The sequence below is a fragment of the Kryptolebias marmoratus genome, linkage group LG15, assembly GCF_001649575.2.
Source record: "Kryptolebias marmoratus isolate JLee-2015 linkage group LG15, ASM164957v2, whole genome shotgun sequence".
Taxonomy (NCBI): domain Eukaryota; kingdom Metazoa; phylum Chordata; class Actinopteri; order Cyprinodontiformes; family Rivulidae; genus Kryptolebias; species Kryptolebias marmoratus.
The window spans coordinates 11077219-11099437 of NC_051444.1; the positions used below are offsets into that span (position 1 = coordinate 11077219).

At 35.7% G+C, this 22219-nt stretch overlaps 1 protein-coding gene across 1 annotated transcript in view; it reads right to left on the minus strand.

Moving 5' to 3' along the window:
* Positions 1-22219, minus strand: part of LOC108237370 (CUB and sushi domain-containing protein 1) — a 390396-nt gene that overhangs the window by 246816 nt on the left and 121361 nt on the right. Inside the window, exon 3 of the mRNA XM_017418738.3 lies at positions 74-186. Within this exon, the coding sequence (XP_017274227.1) occupies positions 74-186 (113 nt within the window). The remainder of the gene's footprint in view (positions 1-73; positions 187-22219) is intronic.

Genomic DNA, 22219 nt, shown 5'->3' on the forward strand with positions numbered 1-22219 from the left:
TCTCCAGGTCATATTTGCCAGAGAAATTGTCTAGGTACCATGACAAGTGTTTACACATCACTCATGTTCTTACCTTCATATACAGCTTTGAAGCCCTGTGCACTCACTGCAAAGTCTGTTGTAAACCACAAGGCTAATATGGATCCACTGCTGACTATAGGTGAGGGCAGCATGAATCCTGACAACCTGAAAAACAAACATACAGAAGAAAAACGTCATTAAAGAAATCAATTTATGTGAAATAATAAAAGCTCTTAGAATGAGGACGGTATATAAAATTAGAAAATATGGGATACAATTAAAATTGTAACGGTAACATGATATTCTGTGTAGAGTTGACTGAGATATTGCTTCAACTGTACTCTTAAACATCTACCCTGGTCGCAAGTCTGACTTTTTTAGCTCTTGATCTTTGTTAAAAAAGTGAATACCGAAACACCGAATGCCTTGATGACTCCCGGAGTTCTCTTTTTCAAACTGTATCAAGACCACAATAAAAATCTTTGTGTGAAATCACTGCTTTCCTATAATGAGCCAGCTCAGGTGGAAGAGCTAGACGGTTTGATCTGGAAGCCTGCAGATGCGTCCCCATAGAGGTAGAGCTGACGTGTGTCTGCTCAGGTGGAAACAGTCAACCTTACGGACAATGAAACTATAAAACTGTGACTCCAAAATCCTACGTAACATGAGCGAAAAAAATACCTTACAAGACTGTGCAAAAGTGGGATATTAAGATTTAGACACTAATGAAATGCAAAGTTAAGTAGCTCTTCGGGGCAAGTGGTGATGTAATAGGTTTGCACTGTGCAAGAGTATGCAGCACAGAAGGGTGGGGAAGGAAAGTGAGGGAAGACGGAGTAATGCAGGGACTGGTGAAGGTGAGAAAGTAGACAAAAGCAACATTTTTTTTTAAAATGAACAATTTTCCAGTGGTACATTAGTTTGAAATGTCTGAATGTCCAGACTCATAGTCTTAATAGTTTTATGAGTAGCTTTAGATCTGAAGAATGAAAATAACGCAACATTGAGAAATTCTTCACTAAACGTATAACAAAATGTATCTTTGTTCGGACAAATGGTTTTGTTGTTTTTTTTCTTTTCATTAAAAAAGCAGCATCTATTCAGCACTACCTGTAGTCAAGAAAGTTTAGCTGAGGAATTGCAAATAAATGAACACCATGAACTAAAGCATAAAAAACAAAACAGACAAAAAGAAATTCTCATAAATAAAACGGCTCAAACAGGATAGTTTCTATATATTTTGCAAAGCTAAAAAAAGGCTGACCTGCTAAAATAAATTAATAAATAAAACAGAAAAAAAGAGTAAACAAGATAAGCTAAACCTATTCTACCCATCAAGGCCAGCTTATTTAAATCTTCTAAATAATAAAATACCTTTTTTTTCTTTTACTCATTTTGTTCACAGGTTTTGCAGAATTTCTGTTTTTAATGCAATTTCAGTTTGAAATGATGAAGCAAACACTTGGCTTTGCCTAAAGAATAAACACATGCATCATAAAACCATAAGATGTTCATTTCTGAGTGATCCCATAAACATGTCAATGTGCTGTTGTTGGATTTTCATTTCTTGAGCTTCTCTGCTGTCTCTAGGCCTCATGTTACTGCACCATATTTTTTTCTGTGCTTAATTTGTAACTGAAGAGGCTGCTGTTCTGGTGGATAAGGTGGCAAGGATCTAAATGTGGTTAAAAAAGAAAAAGAAGACATCTAAGCCTGAAAGCATAAAGGACAGCTCTGTTTTCTGCTATGCTTTTCTGTAGTGTTTTTTTTTTTTTTTTTTAATCTGCTGTTCGCATTTGTTGTATATGTTCTCCTTGAAAGCAAAGACCAAACAAATACTATTTTATTTGTGGTGACAGTTTACTTTAGTTGGCTAGCCCAGAGCTTTTGTACAATAAACACCAGGTACTGTAAATGTTCTTGTAAAGACTGAAGTTTGTTTTTTTTTAACAAAAGGAAAGCGAACCCTTATGTAGGGTTTTACCCATGATCCATCTCTGATTCACAAAGGAAGTCCTGGGTAAGAATGAACTATAAATAAATAAATGCTGGGCTATGTCACATTGCTTTTAAACATGATCCATAGCAAAAACACCAAACTTACAGTATTTCCTTTTTTCCCCTAGCTAGGTCAGAGGAGAAATTTAGTGTTGCCATGCGGCCCATTGGAACACCACCAACGGACAACAATAAATTACAGCAATAGAGTGAGAATAAGAACTGAAAAGCAGCAATAAACACTGTGAGAGTTGGAAAGTGGGGAGAAGAGAAAAGCTGTTTTATAAGTGTGATTAGGACTTGTTTTCTGAATACGCATAGTACTCAAGACAAAATAAATACAGAAAAGGACTGATCTGTTTAAAAGGTGCATTAGCATCTACTTCTTATCACCTCACAACATCTATACCTGGCACGGAAATATTCCCAGCAACACAGTGAAAAGAGAGAAAAAGAGCAAGCGCTCGGCAGATAATTATTGGCATCAAGTGGCGGTTTGGCTGTGCTGCAAGTATTAGAGAAGTTTTCTGAGGCAAGAGGATGCAGATGAGGCAGGAGGAGGTGAAGGAGAAGGTTCCTCTTGTTGCAGAAGCAGCGAGACAACGCTTCATTCCCAAAATGAGTTTCACGAACAGAAGGGGTGTTTAAGCAGCTAGTTTGTTTCAAAAACAATTTTAGAAAATGTTATTACATAAAATACTAGTATTTTTAACATAATACTTTATGTTAAAAAAAAAACAAAAAAAGACAAAAAACATAGCTTATAAAAAAATTACATTATATGAGAACTATTTTTGTCCTGTTAAAAAAGATAAAATACAAGTAAACCAAAGTTTTAATGACTTGTTCAAAATATGCTGTATTATTTTACTCTAAAATGACTTTGGAATGAAACAAATGTTATATGAATATATATTTTTCTTATCTAACATCAAACTATGCCATTTATTTGAAGTAATAAAATGTAAATAATAAAAAAGGTTAAAAAACAAGCAAATGAAACAATATAAGAGTAAAAATAAGAGTAAAAACCGTTTTCAAAAAGAGACTGTTCAAAAGCCTCACTTGTCAGAGAATGAGAAAAATTTAAGACTATGGTTGATACAGTTTGGCAAATTCAAGGGATTAAGAACATACTGTTTACTTTGCCACTTATCAGAGTCATTCCTCTGGTTTATGGCCAGAAATGAGAGAAAAAGCACTAAGCCATTTAGAGTCGCGAGCAACACAGGGGACAGTAAAAACAGACATTGGTTTAAAAAGAATAACTTTAATTCTCTGGCCTCACAGCAAGGACACAAAGGACAGACAAGAGCAAATGAAAGAAGCATACAAAACACACCAGACAGAAAGAGAGACAGAAGTAAAAGAGGGTAGAGCGGAAACAGAGGGAAAGAGACCAGAGATGATTCCTCCGTCTTTATTCAACGCTTTACATGTTTTTGTGACTCTGCTTTCGCCACCCCCCTGCAGCTAGAGCTAATTACATGTTTTACATCGTTCACACCAGTAGAGGGTATAGGACACGCAACTGTTATACTTTTGCTATTTTTATGGTTTAACTAACAACAGAATGTCAGGCCTGTGATGCATTTTGATGACATGTTTGATATGTTTATTCCAAATATTTTCAGTTTGCATTAGCTTTTAGCTCCTTGGATAAAATAAACTGCCACTTAGTTTACTTTTGCTAAAACCTAATTAATTTATTTTAGGAGGAGGAAAAAAAGTACCAGTGACTGATGTAATGCTTGTCCATACACATCACTAAACCACGGGTGATTCTTGCTAAGTTACGTTTTGTGTGTTCTGCTGCTATTAGGTGTTTTATTTTACTTTGTTTTTTCGGCTGAAGTTGCTTTTTTAAGTCCTCATTTCTCAATCTTTTTTGTAATTTATTATATTTCACAGATATCTCCTCAGTGAGTCTGTGGAGTGTGAATTCTACATATGCATGTTTTTCTGCATTCACTGCTCCTCTGCACTAAACAGAAAACTGTCCCGTTACAAGCTACAATAAATCACCTCGGGGGGCTCACAGTTGCATTATCACAGGAATATTTCATCACTCAACATATAAGATGTGAACAAAGTAAAATTAATTGTTAGGAGCATGCTATGACCCCTTCATTATTAATTTCATGGGCACATGAACTTTGAAGGGCATTTTGCTCCAGGCCAAGGTAGATTTTTATAACTGGTCAACGGCATACAAGGGAGAGGTTGGCTATAGACTTTTCTATTGATCAAAGAAGCACAAGCTACAAGATAGAGCTACCACAGCTGAAAACAACAGAGGTAAAAGTGTTTGTGATGGGGATTCAGCAAGCTGAGTAGCATAGAAACATTTTTTGCTTAAATAGGTTTAATATTAAATTGTTTATTGATTGGGAATGTAAGTGACACTGCAAAACAAATCAGATACATATGAAAGACACTGCAAATAAAGATAAGCACTTAAAGGCAACATGTATAAAATCCAAGCATTATTCTTCATGTTTTCTGTCTGTATGGAAATTAAATGATTCTGATTTATGCTTAAATTGGATGATTATTTTAAGGGCAGAAGACAATTCATCTGTGTACGCAAACAGATCAGAAAATCCCAGGAACAATCTCAGAACCCTAAAGCTCCCAGGCCTCTGGTACTGGACCTGAGTTTGAAGTGAAGTGGAACCACCCATGTGGAAAAGTAGGCCAAGCTGGCTGTTTTGTTGTTGTGTTTGTTTTGATATATAAAATGAATGAGATGTAACTGTTTATCCAGTCGATTAACTGTCCAGTCAGTCAACCAACTTTCTGTAATTAGAAAGACACTTAGTGATTTTAGCCAGACGGACTTTACAGTCAACCAAGCCAGCCAACTTGCCTGCATGCTTTTTGCTGCTCTGTCCATCTGTCTCACTGCCCATCTGTATCTGTTGGCGTCTCTCTGTCAGCATGTCCCATATTGATATACTCCCCCAATGTTACAATCACAAATTTAAATAGATTGTAATTTCGTTATAAAGCACGTCACAGTATTTGAAAATAGCATCAAGACGATTATTACCACCCACATGAACACCCACCCACACACTGTCCAAAACCCATAGATAACATGCTGTACTCCCATATTGCATGATGCACACCCAGTTAATTGTCTTAAAACATGTTATTAAGTCTTTATTTGACAGTTTGAATTACAGGTCAAAAGTTATATTTCTGTCTCGGCTAGTCAATTTAAAAAAAAGCTCATAATAGGCAATATATAAAACAGATAAAACAAATGAAAACTTTTATTTAAACACTCATTGTTGGTATTCTGGTGGAAAGGGGTTGTTTTGCTAAGAAATGTCTAGCAAAACAACCCATTTCCACAACTAAGAAACACATTGTTTTCTATCTCAACACCGCCCCTCTATCACTGAACTGCCAGACAGAAAACAGTGATTTATAATTGAAAATAGCAGTTAATCTTAGGAAGGATCTTTCTGCTGAGGCACAAAATGTAGCTGGATATTTTGGGTAATGCAAATGTGCCAGTGGAATAAAATCCAGTCGTTCATTTATATCCACTGAGATTGTCATTTGTGTATTCATTGTCATATGTAATCATTTCCTTTACTAAACGCTGCATCTAGCTTTATTTTTTATGTTTTTAAAGTGACTCAATCTATTTATATACAATTTTATTTCTGCATCAAAGCCATGTGACCTTTAGCATGCCCTTGCAGCCCACTGGTACATTTGGTTCACAAGTGGCTCACAAAGCAGAAAATTTCAGTAACTTTTAAGCTCTCAGAGTTGGTTCAAACAGCTTTCTGAAGCTCTCTGTATTTCAGTCAGCCTGCTCATGTGGAATAGATTATATTTGAATGTAGAAAATGCACAGCATTGATGTTTGGTGTCTAGGCTCTGACCTCTTCACTCCCCACAAGCAACCACCAAGCAGGGAGTAGGCCTTTCAAATGCTATATGAGTCACATGAGGAAGGAGGCTGCGAGACATGCAGCAGCAAAGGGCTGAGCAGAGCAGTCATGGCTTAAGTACATGCCATAGTAAAAAGGTTTGGATGGATACTTGTTTCAGTAGAGGAGTACTACATGTTAGTGAAGCTGGAAAGGGATTGGCTGTCTGAACTGTCTCAGAGGCTTCACTCAATTTTAGACCAACAGAAACACAAGAGAACAAATTAATTTATTTCCAGATTAAAAAACACAAGTTATATTATAGTATTTTTTAATCTACCTTGTGCACAATGTGTGTTCCCCATGTATTTTCCTCTTCTTTAACGCAACAACACACACTCACTTCTGATAAGTGCTGCCTTAAAATAGATGCAGATGTTGTTAGTTTTTATCTTGTTGATCTCATTTGTTTAAAAGCAAGGTCTGGTTTCTGATCTCAAGGTTAACCATGGTAAAAAAAAAAAAGCACAAAAAAGTCAGTTTTACAATTAATAAAAAAATTCTGTCAAGTCAATTTTGAAGTTAATTTAAGCTGTCAGTCAGCTGAGTATGATGGTTGAAAAAAAAAAAAAAAACCTCCTGAACCTTAATCCTTAGAATCAGAATTGTACTGTCATTGTTAAGATAACAAAATGACAATTAGCAACACAACCTGCGCACAAAGTGCAAAATAAATTGCCAAGACAATAGGTGGTCCTGAAGTTGTTTACAGCTACCATGTATATATTTGACAAATGTTTTTACATTCACGGATGAGGAGTGGTTGTGACATGTAATGTATGACTTATTGTGTTCAGCATCGCAGGAGTGGAAATGATGGTGGTGGAGGTTGTTGTCCAGCAGCCTCACAGCCTGGGGGTAGGGCCTGTGGGCCAGCCTGGTGGTTCTAGCGCATATTGATCTGAATCTCCTACCTGAGGGAAGCAGCTGGAAGAGAGGGTGTGCTGGGTGTGCAGAGTCATGCAGGATGTTGTGCACCCTTCTCAGTGGCTGGTGTAAATTGTGCTGATCTGTGGGAGGTTAGTCCCGATGATCTTGTTTGCTGCCTTCACCACTCTCTGGAGTGCCTGCCTCCCCTCATTAAAAAAGATTAAGTCGACTGTTTGGCTACCAGTAATGTACTACTTATCAATCATTCTAAGCTAGTACTGTTTTGAAACAAACTTTTGAAATAAGCAAGAGTTAGCATGTCTATCTGTTTAATAAACAGGTCCTGTAGGTTTCTTACCAGTAGTACTAACGTTAGCTTGTCAGGCTCACAACTGTCAGAATAGAAAAGTATTTAAATATTTTAATTTTTGAGTAATGATTAAATTTTGTTAGTAGTATTTTTTGCTTTGAGTTCCAACAGTATGCAAATCTGTGAAGGAAAAATCCATATTTTAAAAAGTTTTTAATTCAGTTTTTGTTCCCAGTTTCAATTTTCTAGTGTTACAAAAGCTTTCTATTTTTATTTCCGCATTTTGTATTTTTCACAATCAAATATCCTGTATAAAGTTTATGCATGATAATGTCTATAAATCAATATTGTATTAGACTATAAATAATTTGATGTTTTCCCCAGTTTTTCCGCCTTCTCTTTATGAAACTATGTAAATAATGACAGCACTAAATTTCTAAGGATTTTTTTAACTGCTATTTCTAATAATAGTGCTGACAATCTGAATCAATCACATCTTGCCAAAGTCAGATCAAAAGTTATGTTAGCAGCCTGGAGACTGCAGATGGTTGGATTTTTTTATTTTTTATTCTTGTTTTTATTGTTGTTGTTGTTAGTTCTAAATTTGGAATAAAAAATAAACCATCCAAGGACAGGAATCCATCCAGTTTGTATCAGTACAATCTAGTTTGTAATGCAGTTGTGACAGCTGAAAAATTATTTGCAAGTTACATTCTGACTTATTAGTTTGTAAAAATTCACCAACTTTTCCAGAAACCTTCCTTGTCTTTAGTTCAATTAGCTAACTGTTTAGTTGTTGTTGTTTAATAACTGTATATATCTTTAAAAATTACCTACTGGGTGACTTTCATAAAATGTAGTCAGCATTGCAAAACAACGGCTTGGTAAGTACATAATATACAGCAGTTGCAGTGAAATCCATGACCTCTGAGGCCATAAAACCCAAACAAAATCCTTTTATTTTTGTTTTTAAATCTAATATGAACCAACATGACAGTTCACTGGAAAATAGGACCCATTTGGACCAGAAACACAGACTTTTTTAAAGAGATGGCAGCAGTTAATATTTTGGGATCCTAATACATCTACTGGCTATGACATTTAGAAAAAAAACAATCTGTCACACACAAGCCAAAGACAAGATCAATGTACACTCACAAATGAGTATTACTATTCTCTGCCATGCTCTCAAAGAGCATTTGGCTTCTATTTGCCAGTGCTAGATACAAACCACACTTGTACAGTAGATGTATGCCTCTGGTTCACACTATTTGTTTCAACCCGTCATTCTAGGATGTAATCCATTTTTTTAGACGTGTGTTCTGGAAGAGTAGTCTATCAGTGACACAGCACAGCACAGAGTAAATGAACAAATGAGAGGCACTTCTTGTGGAGAAGACAGACAAAGAGAGCACCACTGGGGGGAAAAAATGAAGGTGATTAAAGCAACTTGAAACAAAATTAACAAATTAAACACAATTAATGAGATAAACACGTGAAAAGAGAGAAAAAAACAACAGTTCGAGGATATGGACATAGCTCTTTGGATATTAAATTATAGTAATGGAAAATGATTGTGGCATAAAACTCAGGCAACTGGTTTCAGCGTTTAAAGAAAATCTGTCATGTGTTTGTTGTTGTCAAGACATTCCTGATGTAAAGAAAACAAAGAAAAAAAAACGAATAAAACAGAAAATTAATTGCCTTAATCAAGATGGTTATTTTTCTTTTTCTTAGGTTTTATAGATGTTGACATTTATGTGTAACACTGTTTTTGAGGTTTTCTTTCTGAATCTTTATGACTTCAAGAAATAATCCCTACTTGGTGACATTTTAAAGAAACATTGCACACAAACTAATAAGGAAATCGGCAGGTGGAGCTATTTATTTTACCTGTAGCAGTATCAGTTTCTAAACAAATTAATTTGGTAAATATTTAAGTTGTATTTATGGATAATTGGTTCCAAAACTTTAATGTAGACCCCTGGCTACCAAAGGCTTGTTATTTTTGCTCAAAGCAAAGTATAAAAACTGGTTTAAAATCTTTTTGAGATATTTAATGCTAAGCCTTTACTTCAGACAGAACAGAGGAGAAATGTTAGAAGGGTTTTTTTTTGTTGTTTTTGTTATTGTTTAGGTTTTTTTTCCTAGGTCTTTATTGTTATTCTGAAGAGGAATTACAGTTGTTTTGCCTCTGGGAGTGTAAGTTACCCGCTAAGATACATAAACCCATTCACACACGCATACACATACACAAAAGGGGATCGAGACAGCAAGTGTGAAATACACAATATGACCCAAATCTTAGGCACAGCACTACTGCATTGCTGTGAGGAATTAAGTGCCTTGCTGAGGTGCACTGTGGCAGTGGGCGGTACTTCTCACGAAGAATAAATGTGTAAGAACCCTGCTGATTCTCTGGTAGCCTTAAGCAACACCTTCATGTAAAATCCTCATATATTTAAACCAGAAACCTAACAGTATCTGTCAAGCAATCTGACTACCAGAGTGGAATTTTCTCTGGAGGCCTGTGTGTGTTTTATGTGTGTAAGCTTACCACATACTGATATGTTAATAAAGACATAGCAACAGAAAACATTGGGAAAAGTCTTACTTTTTTTTCAACAGTGTACTTATGTGTAAGAAAACCCATAAATGTACATCAGTTATCCTTTTGGGAAATTAGAACTTTACTTTATTCCTCATTCTCATCTCCCATTCAAAAAGTAGAAATGAAGAATAAGAAAAAAAGTTGTATATGCGTTTGTATAAATTCTATTTTTATTATGTACAGACAACCTAAAGATTGTTCTATCTATTCATACAACAGTAAAAATAGGTTTTAAATAGGTTTCAATAAAAAATGTGAAAATGATTAAGAGTACGTACTTTAGATTATGGGTTATTTTAGTTGGATTGAACTATGCATTAAATGTAGCTTTCGTTAAAAAACAAACAAACATAGTACATTAACTTATCAAAAATTCCAGTTTCCCAGTATTTGTGATGCTGACACTGGTTTTAAGTCGCCTACCAAGAGAGGGACCAAAGACGGGGCCATTTTTCCTTAAACTTATCTCTCATAAAATTTTAAAGTTGAACACTTGAGTATCTCCAGAGGGTTTTTGTGATTTGCAGCATAGGAATTATCAAATCATCAATTAATAAGTATGAGTCATTTTCATGACACTTTGTTACACATCAAGTCCAAAACACATTCCCGTTGACTTAAATAACTACTGCCTTGATACCCTTCTTTTTTAAGCCAACTTGCAATTATCACCAAGTATTATGAGCAGATATTAAAATGTTAATTGTTTTACCCCTTTTGAGAAAAGTCACCATGATTTCAGATCCCAATAAGTCTAAAAAAGCACAATAAAATCCCAGAGGGACCAATTTGTCCGAGCTGCAATAGGGAACAGGAGAAAGGAGTGGGAAAGTGACAAATCCCACTGGGTTGTAAGACTGGTGTTTTTCTAATCGTAGCTCTGCTTTTAATACAGGTCATTGTTTGAAGCCAATATGTCCTCGGATACTGTCATTTTTTTCCAATCAAATAATCCACCTGCGAATGGTTGAACACAAAGCACAGACAGGTGTATAGGTGAGAAAACACCTCCTGTTTTCACACAATAAAATTATGTTTTATTTATTTATTTTTGTTTGTTTGTTGTTGTTTTTTTTTTGTTAATTTGCTTTTTGTGTAACAGCAGGCCAAATGGCAGACCAATTTCAAATTGCTGAGTTTTGCTTGCAACAATTAAAGTTTTAATCAGCAACATGACAATTGATACCTTGGATGCCAGATTCCATGAAAAATAAACGTGGAGGCAGACAAAAATGAAGCAACACTGGTTTGAGTGCCTATAAAAGCTTGTTCTGCCTAGCAGCAGCATCAGCAAGAGTTTGTGGCTATTAGCCAAGATTGCTGGCTATTAGCCAAATCCCTAGGTTCTTCAGACTAAAGTATTTCTCTTGCTGTCTTTATGCCATACTCATAAGCACACACAAGCTTGTTTCCGTTTCAAGATTACAGAGAAACAATACTCATTCTGTACAAACTACTAAACGTCCTACAGAGTAACACTGTCTCAAACAATGTTATTATATACCTATCCAGGTGTCTGAGTTGTCTGATTTTGGCATATCAACAAAATGTAAGTACAGCTAAAAACATTGAAAAATATATGTCATAGAAAACTGTTCTAAGAAGAACCGGAGATCACTGTCAACTATTCAGATTTTTTAATGCTACATATATTTTGTTGTAATTGTTTTTTTTTCTTTGTACCCAACTCATAAAGCAGTTCTCAAAGACAAAATATAATCATTTTAATGAAGATTTATGAATTGGTTATTGTGTGTATTTATTTTTTTCAGACCACTTTGTTGTTGTTGTTATTATGCAGACTACGATCTTTTCACTGGGCATGTGAGGTGTTTATAATAACATGCAATGCTGTTTCCGTTTTAGAAAAAAGAAAAATAGGTTGACCAGACACCTAAAAAAAAACATTTTTCTTGCATCAATACATGCACTTGTATTAGTGTGTCTTGGGTACTGTGGGGTTTATATTGCTGAAAGACTCAATGCAGTGGGAGTTTTTCTAATCACTGTAGGATATTTGGTTCCACTCTTTTTATTATTTTCCTGTCAGTCATCCAGCATACAAAATGTGAGCTAATAACCACTATATTTTCTATTTTATTAATTGGACAAATTATATCTAGCATCTCTATGTCTAAGTCTGACTAAGATTCAGTGAGCGTATTACTTGTGCACAGTGGGAGAGGTGGAAAACTAAAATGAAACCTGGCTCAAAGCCTGACACCAGCTCTTTTCCATTAGTAATGTAGATAACTTGGAACAAATACAAATAAACTAAAAGGTGTAAATGTGTGTAAAGGATTAATGCCAAAAATAGTAACTCTTGACAAATTAGTTTACTCCCAGAACAATGACAAAAACTAAAACAAAGATAGGAATTTTGCACAGATGATCAAGAGTTGTTGATTGTGTAGCTCTGAACAGATATTGATGAATATATATCAATCTTTGAGCCGCACCAGCTTTATCCTGGAGAGGGTCTCATGGGGTTGAAATATTTCCCATAAGACACTGAACCAGAGAAAGGGCAAACTGGACATTATAAGACAGGGCTAACATAAAAGAGGTTATGCATTTTCAAATTCACGCTTACAACCAATTTAAAAATTCTGTTTAGACATGCATCTCTTTGAATTATGAAGCTAGAGCGCCTAGAGGAAACCCAGCATTCTCAGAGAAAACATGTAAAGGCCACATAAAGCCTTTACATGTAAGGTCCCGCATGACCATCAAGTCAAAACCCCAAACTTTCCTGTTTTAAAGCAACACCGTTATTGCTTTTAGTGAGTGCTCTACCCTGCTGCTAGTTCTTCTAGACTCCACTGTACAAGGATGGTCTACTGAGATAACTGAAACAAAACCATCAAAAGCAGACCATTTAAGTCCTGTAAGCTGTGATACGGAGCCTCTGTGGATTGAATTTTGTTTGTCACATCTCTCACATGCCTGATTGGACCAATCAGGACTGGAGAATTTGGAAGCTAATTTAACACCTCATGTTTGCTTTTTTTCACTCAAACCATTTTTAAACCATTTTTGCCACATGGCAGAGCAAAATATTCTAATGAAAGGAGCCACTGCTATCGGGAGCATTTTATGTGAAAGGATGTACTTATTTAGAAATATTACTTAGGCTGCTCTCAAACATGACCTGCAAAGACAAAAAAAAACTAAATAAATACACAAAGTGAACTTTTACCCTTTTGCCCATTGCTTATCTCTTCATTTTCCACTCCTTTTGTCTGTCTGAGTCAGTAACTCTTTCTGTTTCTCTGCTTCCATAACACTCGTTCTATCTTTCTTATTTTGTACAGTTAGATATATACGATATATAAGGAACCATCCATCACAAAGCTTACAGGTGAACAAATGTTACACACACAGCTGCTGTTCTTGAGGTATATTGCTATATCCATCACTCCCCCCCCCCACACACACACACACACACCTACACGCACACACACAGTTTTTATAAGGTGTTTCAACCTTGACTCCACACTCACTATTACATCAATTTCACACTCTTAGTCTCACACAGATTGTTCATAACTACCCTTCAGAGCCAAATTGACAACACACTGTCACAGGCACACTCATACACGCTCAGCGTCATACGAAAGTAACCAAAGCCAAACAAAAAGAGTCAGACATGACTTTGACATGAGAAATTGTTATTCCAGATAAAGTATATCACACAAAGACATGCACATATTGTGTTTTTTTTATTTTATTTAATTAGTTAGGATGTGTGACAATAAACAGGATACATATCTAACCTAAAAAGGCACCCTAAAGAAAAGGTTTTAATAATTCTAAGAATGAGACATTAAAATACTACATAAGTAACATACTCAGTGACTCACTCTTTGAACATATATGTTTGTGTGTCAGCATCTGTTTTTGCCATCTGCCTAAATGACTACACAAACTAAATAGATATATTTGCCATTTTTGTGTGTGTATGTTTGCACATATGTGTGTTGTTTAACTTTAGCATTGTCTTGAAAATGCATGTGCAAAGTGTGCATGTGTTTTGTTTTGTGAGTGTGAATGTGTGTGCTTGACCACATTGAAAAGCATATAATCCGACGCCATGGGCAATATCAACAGTGAAAACCACTCTTCTAAAGTAGGCCAAGCTTCCCTTTAAAATACGCACATGCACACGCACGTTTAGGTCTAGATGTGTGCGCCGCTAACACAAACACCACTTCACCAATCCACTGTGGGGGAGAAAAGCATTATTTGACAAACCATTAAAACTGATTCTCTATGGCTCTGAGAGACAGTGAAAGGAAGAGAAGGGGAGGGAAGGAGAGAAGGAACAGATTAGAGAGAGGAAACAAGAATTAGGAGACCCCACACCCCCTCACCCTTTACTCCATTACCTTCTTCACACTGTCTCTCTTGCTATCTCTCTCTTGCTGCTCTTATCTCTGTCAGGGTTGTTTAGAGACCCATGACATGTGTCCTCCGCATGCCTGCATGAGTGTGCAGTAACTGAAGGATTCCTGACAAGGTGTGAACATTAAAAGCTTCCAAAGTCACATCAATGAACAAGCCTCAGGGAAGGACACCTTTACGCACTCAACAGGGCATGTGAATATTGAAACAATTTACATATAGTATATGTTGAAAACCATATAGTGTACAGTTGCTTACAAACAACCATATAGGTGGATCAAAGGATTACGTCAAATAACCATCTATCAAAGCCTCACCAGTTATAAGTAGACATAGGCTGGTTTCTATCTGAAATATATTGCAATAATTGAAAAGTCACAAGTAAAAGCCACAGCTATTTTTCATTATACTGTTCCAGTGGTTTTAGCTACATTTTATGGCTCATCAAACAAGGAAAGAGCAGGAATCCCTCAGATGATGAGAAGTGTAGAATAATGCATCATCTGCTTGGGACAAGCAAACAGCTGTGGCTAAAAGTGATCCTTGAATCCCATCTATTAGAGGTTGGTTCATTTGTGTTTTCATGGAGAGAAATCAGTTTCTTTCGCTAGTAGTTGTAGATCATGCCTGAGCCTTGTGAAGTCCAACTCCATACCTGGGGATGGTTCTTGTTCTGGGAGATTTGTTGGTCAGATCTTAGATGCCGTAGTATTAGGGTGTTGGTGTTGTCTGATGCCTCATTCCCTGATACACTTCTCCAGTATTGCTCAGTCTCACCCCGAGGTGGGTCTACTCTTGTGTTATTCCTCTGTCATTGCCATGTTGTTCATTCTCATGGCTCCTGTTTCCCTAGTGCCCCTTTTCAGATGTGTAGTCATAAATGTGTGACATTGTTGACAGTCTCTAAAACCTCAGGTATGAGCAAGTGGCAGAATATCCCTGGAAGTGCTATTCTTATGGCACCTTTTCTGCTGCTTTGATAGCTGGCGCCATGGTGCCTTGTTCTTAGTTTTTTGCAGATATACTTGTATAAGTAGTCTCTAGTTGTATTGTTAACTTTAATCTTTATTGTTGTCTTTAAAAATGCTTTAAAAGCGTAAAAATATAGGCTGAAAAATGTTTAAAATTTTTGTTCAGATTTCACACCAATGTTTTTAGGTGTTTACACTATTATGGAATTATTGCATTTATACTTGTCGGGGCAAAGAAAATCTATTATTCTATTTATAGAAAGTGCAGAAAAAAGCTCAAATAATTTTTCTGCTTGCAGTCTTGCAGACTACAAGTATCAGTTGCATTGACCCAACCCTGCATGGCCTCATCACATGTAGAGTCAGCTGTGCTACATTTGGATTTAACAATTTATTGTGCTGCCTATACAAACCTGAAAGCTAAATGTAAATAAAGACAGTGGCGATAAAGCAAAAAAGTTAAATTATTAATAGTAAAATAAAACATGCCAATTTATCCCGAACTCACTCCCTGAGGTATAAAACATGACTGACAGGAGAGAGATTCCCCTCTACCACACCCTCACTCATCCCTGTTTGATTGATTGCCACCCTTCTGTTGCAGCTGTAATCCTTCACTGAGCTTTCCAAGCCAGACAGAAATGCTGGACGAGCTAGATTCTTGTGTTGTGAGAGGCTTAAAGTTGAGACTTGAAGCCTCACAATATTAGCATTTTTTATATAAAGTCAACGGTATGAGAACTTATATTCACCATACTTTCTTTATTGTCTATGTACCATTTTCTAGTATTTACTGGCACAATATAGATTCTGTGTTGAATATGTGCTGTGAGGTTATTATAATATACTTAAAAACTTATGGCAGTCATAAGACATGGAAACTATACTGTAATATAAACCAAGAATAGTATTTTCTATCAGCTTCAGACATATTTTAAAATAATGATTAAATGCGTTAAGAGTTTTGAATAATGCAAATGGCTGGGTAGATGGAATAGCCCACATCAGAAAAAAGACACATTTTGTTATTCCACACACAGCATTTTTTACATCACATAGAATTTTGGGAAAACAATAATTTAAAGCACAAGTTATTGTGAGTCATGAGTGATCATGGTTAGGGGCACAGATGGAGTCTTGAAAGCCTGTAAAGAGATATTGGGCTAAAACAAACAAAAAAAAAAAAGAAGAAATTGAGCTATTTTTAAAAGCAATAGTTTTAGAAAATGTCAAGTGTATTTAAACACACTTATTGCTATGTGAAGGTAATGCAAGGAATTTGAAAGCTAAAAAATGTCAAAGATTGAAAAAAACAAAGCTCATAATGAATGTGTTTATCAGGCTGTGACAAAGGCTGCAATGAGAAATTAGATCTGGTATGAGCATAGCAACAATTCAACATTAGTCAGTGTTGCAATGATTCAAGCATTTAGACCTTAAGAATGACTCAGTGAGATCCTACGCACAGAGTGTCTAACATGTATCACTGACAGATACCAAAACTAAGAATCTGTCTGTCTGTCTATCTATCTATCTATCTATCTATCTACGTAGTCCATTTTTCTCTGCACCTCTTATCTTCTCAAACCATCTTCACTTCCTTCTTCCTTAATCAGCTTCACTCCTTCTCATTTCCTCTTAGTTTGCCTCAGCCCTCCAATCTTTCCTATATCCTTTCATCATTTTGTCTCTCTATTCCTTTGGCCTACCATCTTCAGCAGCTCTACCCTGCTATTTTCTCTTGTCATCTCCCACTTTTCTGGCATTGCGTCCTTTTTTTGTCTGAATACATAGCAAGTGAAGGGACAGGTTGAGGCAAGATGATAAGGAGATTCAGAAAGAATGTGAGAAGCAGCAAAGCAGACAAATGAACTGACTGTCACCCCCAACAATGGATGGGAAATGGAATATTCACAAACACATTTCTGTGGTTGAGTCCTAAGAGAAAAGTGAAAGTTTGAGTCTATGTGGTGAATGATCCTAAACTGTCAGATGTGACCAAGCTCCTCAAACACATGCTCTGATTAGATTAAAATCCCTCATTTTGGACTTCAACCCCACATCAGATTGTGTGCCTAAGCTAATCATTTTCTTAAACAAGAAGATAACTTACTCCATGTGTTTGTATTAAGAGGTTTTTTGGATTGTTAAGTTCAGTGTCTTAAATGTTCAGCTGACACAGTAGACAACAAAGTGCTCAAGAATGATTTATTTAAAGTCACCTCTTTGTCTGTTATAAATACAAAGAGTCTATGTGTAAGTCATTACGAAGAATATAATTGCAGCCTAATGTAGTTGATCATCCAAGGTAACCTTCCATATTGAGGAAGCAGAGCTACTCTATCAAAGAAATGTGATTATGAATTATACATTGAAAACAATGGAAATAATTTAAATTCTCCTTATATTTCATACTGTAATAGACATTATATTTTCAAGAAGCATAAATGCTAAATTATTATTTCCAAATTATGTCTAATACCAAGATAATCTGTTAAGAAGCTAAATCACAAAATATTTTCTTGTGTTTAAATTACAATATGAGTTCCAGATCTATTGAAATGCAGTTGGAAAAGTTAAAAACATTTTTTTTTCTTAACTTGTGTAGATATCTCTTTCAAAGAGCTATTTGCAACAAGTAAGATATTAATTGTTTGTAACCTTCTCACAGAACTTTATTTCAAACAGTCTGAAGTGCCACATTACCATTGGAGCTTTTTTCTTATCATTGCAATGGTTCTTTACACACATTTTTAGGAATAATTTGGCAAAAAAAGTTTTTATTTTCTGATGCAACAATAAACACTTCTGATAACTGAATGCTGAACTTGAGTAAGGTGAAGGAGAGGAGTTTGTGATTAATTTTATCACTCAGAGTTATTGTTTTACCATTTATGCATTTTTTTTCACAGAAATCAAATGTGTTTTTTGTTGTTGTTCTTGTTTGTTTGTTTTTTAAAAGTAAATAGATTTTGATTTAAACAAAGCTCATTCAGAAAAAAAAACTTCTTGTTTGAATTGTGTGGTGTCTAAATGGAAATATTGAGTAATGTATAACTATCCTCTTTAAGCCAACAGGTGGATGTTGAGTGCTAAAGGCAGCAGCAGGGCAGCAACAGCAAATCATACAGTGAGCAGCTTAAATAGGCCACCAAATTAAAAAAAGTGGGAGGCACAGTGATGTGGCAATTAGCGCTGTCGCCTCACAGCAAGAATGCCTCAGCTGTGGAGGCTTTTCTATTTGGAGTTTTGCATATTTTGTGAATTTTCTCCAGGTGCTTCAGCTTCCCTACTGTTTAAAAACATGCATGTTAGGTTAATTGGAGATTCCAAACTGACCTTAGCATTGAGTGTGAGTATGCATAGTTGGTTAGGTTGTGTGTCTGTGTGTACCTGTTGACTGGTGGGATTGGTTCCATCTCCTACATTACCCAAAACAGGGTAAAGCGTATACAGAAAGTGTCCAAGAGAATAAAGTGAAATACTAAATTTGCATGTGTTGATGTTGTTTGACTTGGATGCCTGAGCAAGTTCACATAATGTGCTTCATTTGAGTTATATTCATATTTACACATGACCCTCAAAGTACATGAAAATCACCTGCCAAGTCAACGGACAAGCAGCATTCAGCACCCCCAGCTGTCTCTTTGTTCTATGTGACCCTCACCTAGCAGGTTGTTGGAGTTTGCTGAGAGCCTCCTGCTTAATTTGGCAGAGGAAAAAAAGTGTTGCATCTATTTTTTTATCACTGACTTTTTTCAAGCTACTTTTGTGAATTGATAAAACACATAATCACACATGAAAGGCAAATCCAAAGAAGGAAAAAGTTAACTGTATTTTTTTATTTTTAGGCTGTCACATGCTTCCCTTCTGAAATCCCTAATTTTTTGGATTCACATTAAATGATCTTTTTTTTCATCATTCTAATTTAAATAAAAATTCAAATTTCAGCTACCAATGTGAGTTTTCTGCTGTCATCAGGTTCTGTAATGAAAGAGTTTAGTTGAGACTGCTACCTCCCAAAAACAGCTCTGCTCTTCTCACAGGAAATTACAATTTTTTTATTTGAAGTTTTTTTAGGTTTGTAAATTTTTCTTGACCTTTTCTTTGTCTTTTCTTTTAATCACAGTGAATGTTCATTTTTTAAACATTCCCTCACACACAGTATTAAAAGGTAACAATATTAAAAACAATATTTACATATTCATAGACCCAATCAGTTATTTATACAACTATTTTTTTTCTCTAATATTATCTGTCTTCATCCACAGCTTTTTCAACATCCCCTCCCTTCTTCTATTCACCTTCCTGCTCTTTTCTCTACTTTTTTCTCTTCATTTCCAAGACGATTGTCCCAAATTTCTTTGAATTTTAAATCGGATTGATACGTAAACTTTCTTTTATGAACTCTTAAGTCAGTCCCATGATGAGAAGTGTGAGAGGTAGAGGCAAAAAGAGTCAGCATAAAGTGGAGGAAAATCTGTTTATATATATATATATATATATATATATGAAAAAAAGATGAAGTGCTTGAGTGCTTCTAGGTGGCTTTTCGTGTGATAAAGTACTCTGACACTGATCTGTCAGCTGTCAATCCTCAATCACAAATCATCCTCAGATCCTCAGTTGCTATAGAAACGTTAACGTTCTCTGCAGGAATTATAAAAAGAAGAAAAACATTATAAATTTAAAGTCCGGCCAGGTGCTGTGCAGTGCTGTAATTAACCACAGGGCTAAAATTATGCAAAGCATGCTGACTCACTGGCAGAGTGGATTTCAGCATTGGAAGGTCTCTGGTTTTTATTCTACTTATCCAAAGAACAGCAAACTATTTTCATGTTTTTCTCAGCATTCCAAAAGTATGTACAATAGGTGAGAATGGTTAGTTCACTAAGCAGAAGTAAAGAATAAAAAAACAATCCCTAATTGAAGGAAAACCACAAGTTGTTTTTCACAGGTGTAAGCAGAATACTGGCTGTTATCCTTGTGTTTGCAAAGTGTTTCTGTTTCCACTTGGACGTTCTAAGGCAGTGGGCAAGATACAGCTGTGTGGCTTTCTGTGTTTGTATGTTCTATACAGAGGCACCTGGATGTAATTTGCCCAGTAATAAGTAAAAACCCCAGCAAGGCTGAGTTCATCTTAACGGCCAGTAATTAACATTGAGTCGTTTTAAACAAATTAGCAGAGAGAAAAAGAGAGAGGAGGAGTAACTAACGCGTGGTGACATACAGTGCAACCACACACACACACACATACAACAGTAGCAACCACAGACTTGAATGTTCCAATTATCCACAAATAGAGGCCCACGCAAGCAATCTGACATTTAGGTACTCCCACAAAAAATTTTTTCACAGTTTACAAATATTCATAAATATTAAAATATATAGGAAATACACATTTAGTGTCAACAAAAACTACTTGACCCTAACAGTGGTATCTCTTGAGAATGCTAAAATAACCTAATAAACCCCAAAAGTCATCATATTCTTGAAAAGATAAGGCTTTAGTGATAGTAGACTTTTTAGCTGTTTATTTTTTTGCAGTAGACATCTTGATTTGTGACAGTAAAGATGGCTTAGAAGTTTATTTATTACTAATGTCCCAATAAACTGTGAAGGTGAACCCTTTTGCACAGCAGAAGGACCATCTCTAAGCTGAAATCCAACTTTTCTAATCCGAAATGAGCATTTTTAATATGAAGTATCAAAGTACCTGCTGTGACAAAAACCTTTTACTCACTCAAAGATTATAAATAAAATGTTTAGTTGAAAATAGTAGCACAAAGTAGCATTTATTTATTTATTATGTTGTCATATTTTACCTTGAGGACTCATCTGCTGTGAAATTTAAGGTCTAAACTTTTATGTGACTTTTTACTGCACCTCACATCCTGACCCTGATCTCAGCTAATTAATAAATTATGGCATTCAAATATGTCCCCAGACTCATTATTATGTAGGAAAGCTAATACTTTATGTTGACAACTATAGCGTCTGAGTAATTTTATGATTTGACTTGAGTTGGTCTTTGCAATACTTAGCTTGATGGGAAAAAGCAGTAAAGTAGTGTAACATAATCCCCAAATACTGCCTACTTACACCCTAACTATTCTACTTTGTATTTATATTTCCATTAACATACGAGCTGCACCACTAGGCGGTGATTAACAGGGACAACATTTCAAAAGTACAAAGAAAGAACATTCTGAGCATGACTAAATTTTCTCCCAATACAGTTGCAGCGCACAGTTACACAGTTCACTGTTTTCCCTCAACCATTACCCTTTTCAGTGCAAATTTTAAATTTATTAACAAAAAGGTTAAGACAAAGCAGGACAGTATCAGAAAAAACAGATGGATTCACTGTTGTTCTTGTTTCTAGTCCAGAAAGCAATAGTGGGCATCAGTCAAAGACACCAATAGCAACATTTTAAGAGAGGTAAAAATGAAACAGAAGTACTGTTCAGCAAAACATCCATGTTGGTGTGGACAAGGCCTATTAAGGGAGTTTTAGTAATGAAAAGTATTTTGAGGCAAATTGAATAGTCTGGTACTAGGAAACTAGGAATACATCTTATCCTAGACCTTTTCTTAGAACAAAAAAAAATCTCTTATAGTGAGCCCTTAACCATGAAGAGATTTCTTATAGAAAGTGAAAAACTAGAAAAGTGGGGAGCATCATTTGGTTTTCACTGCTCTCATCAAAGCACTTTCTTCTCTGTACACTGATGTTACTCTAAAAAAAAAAAAAAAGTTCTTTTGAAGGCATTTCAGACTCTTTTAACCATCCAGCCTTAACACCTTAATGTGTCTAAAACAAACATTTTTTTTCGTCTGTATTTTCAGGAAGTGGTAAAAATGTTCAGCAAATACCCAACGGGGGGGGACAACAGGAGATTTTGCTGGATAAAAGCCAGCTCAGATGTTCTAAAATGACAGCCAGCCATTCAGCCAGCTGGTTAGTCAGCCAGTCAACCAGTCTGAAAAGAAGTGCCAGGGGCCTCGTTTCTGAATGCCTGCAAACACGCCCTGTCTCCTGATGTATGATTTCTTTGAAATATAAAATATAAATCAACCATTT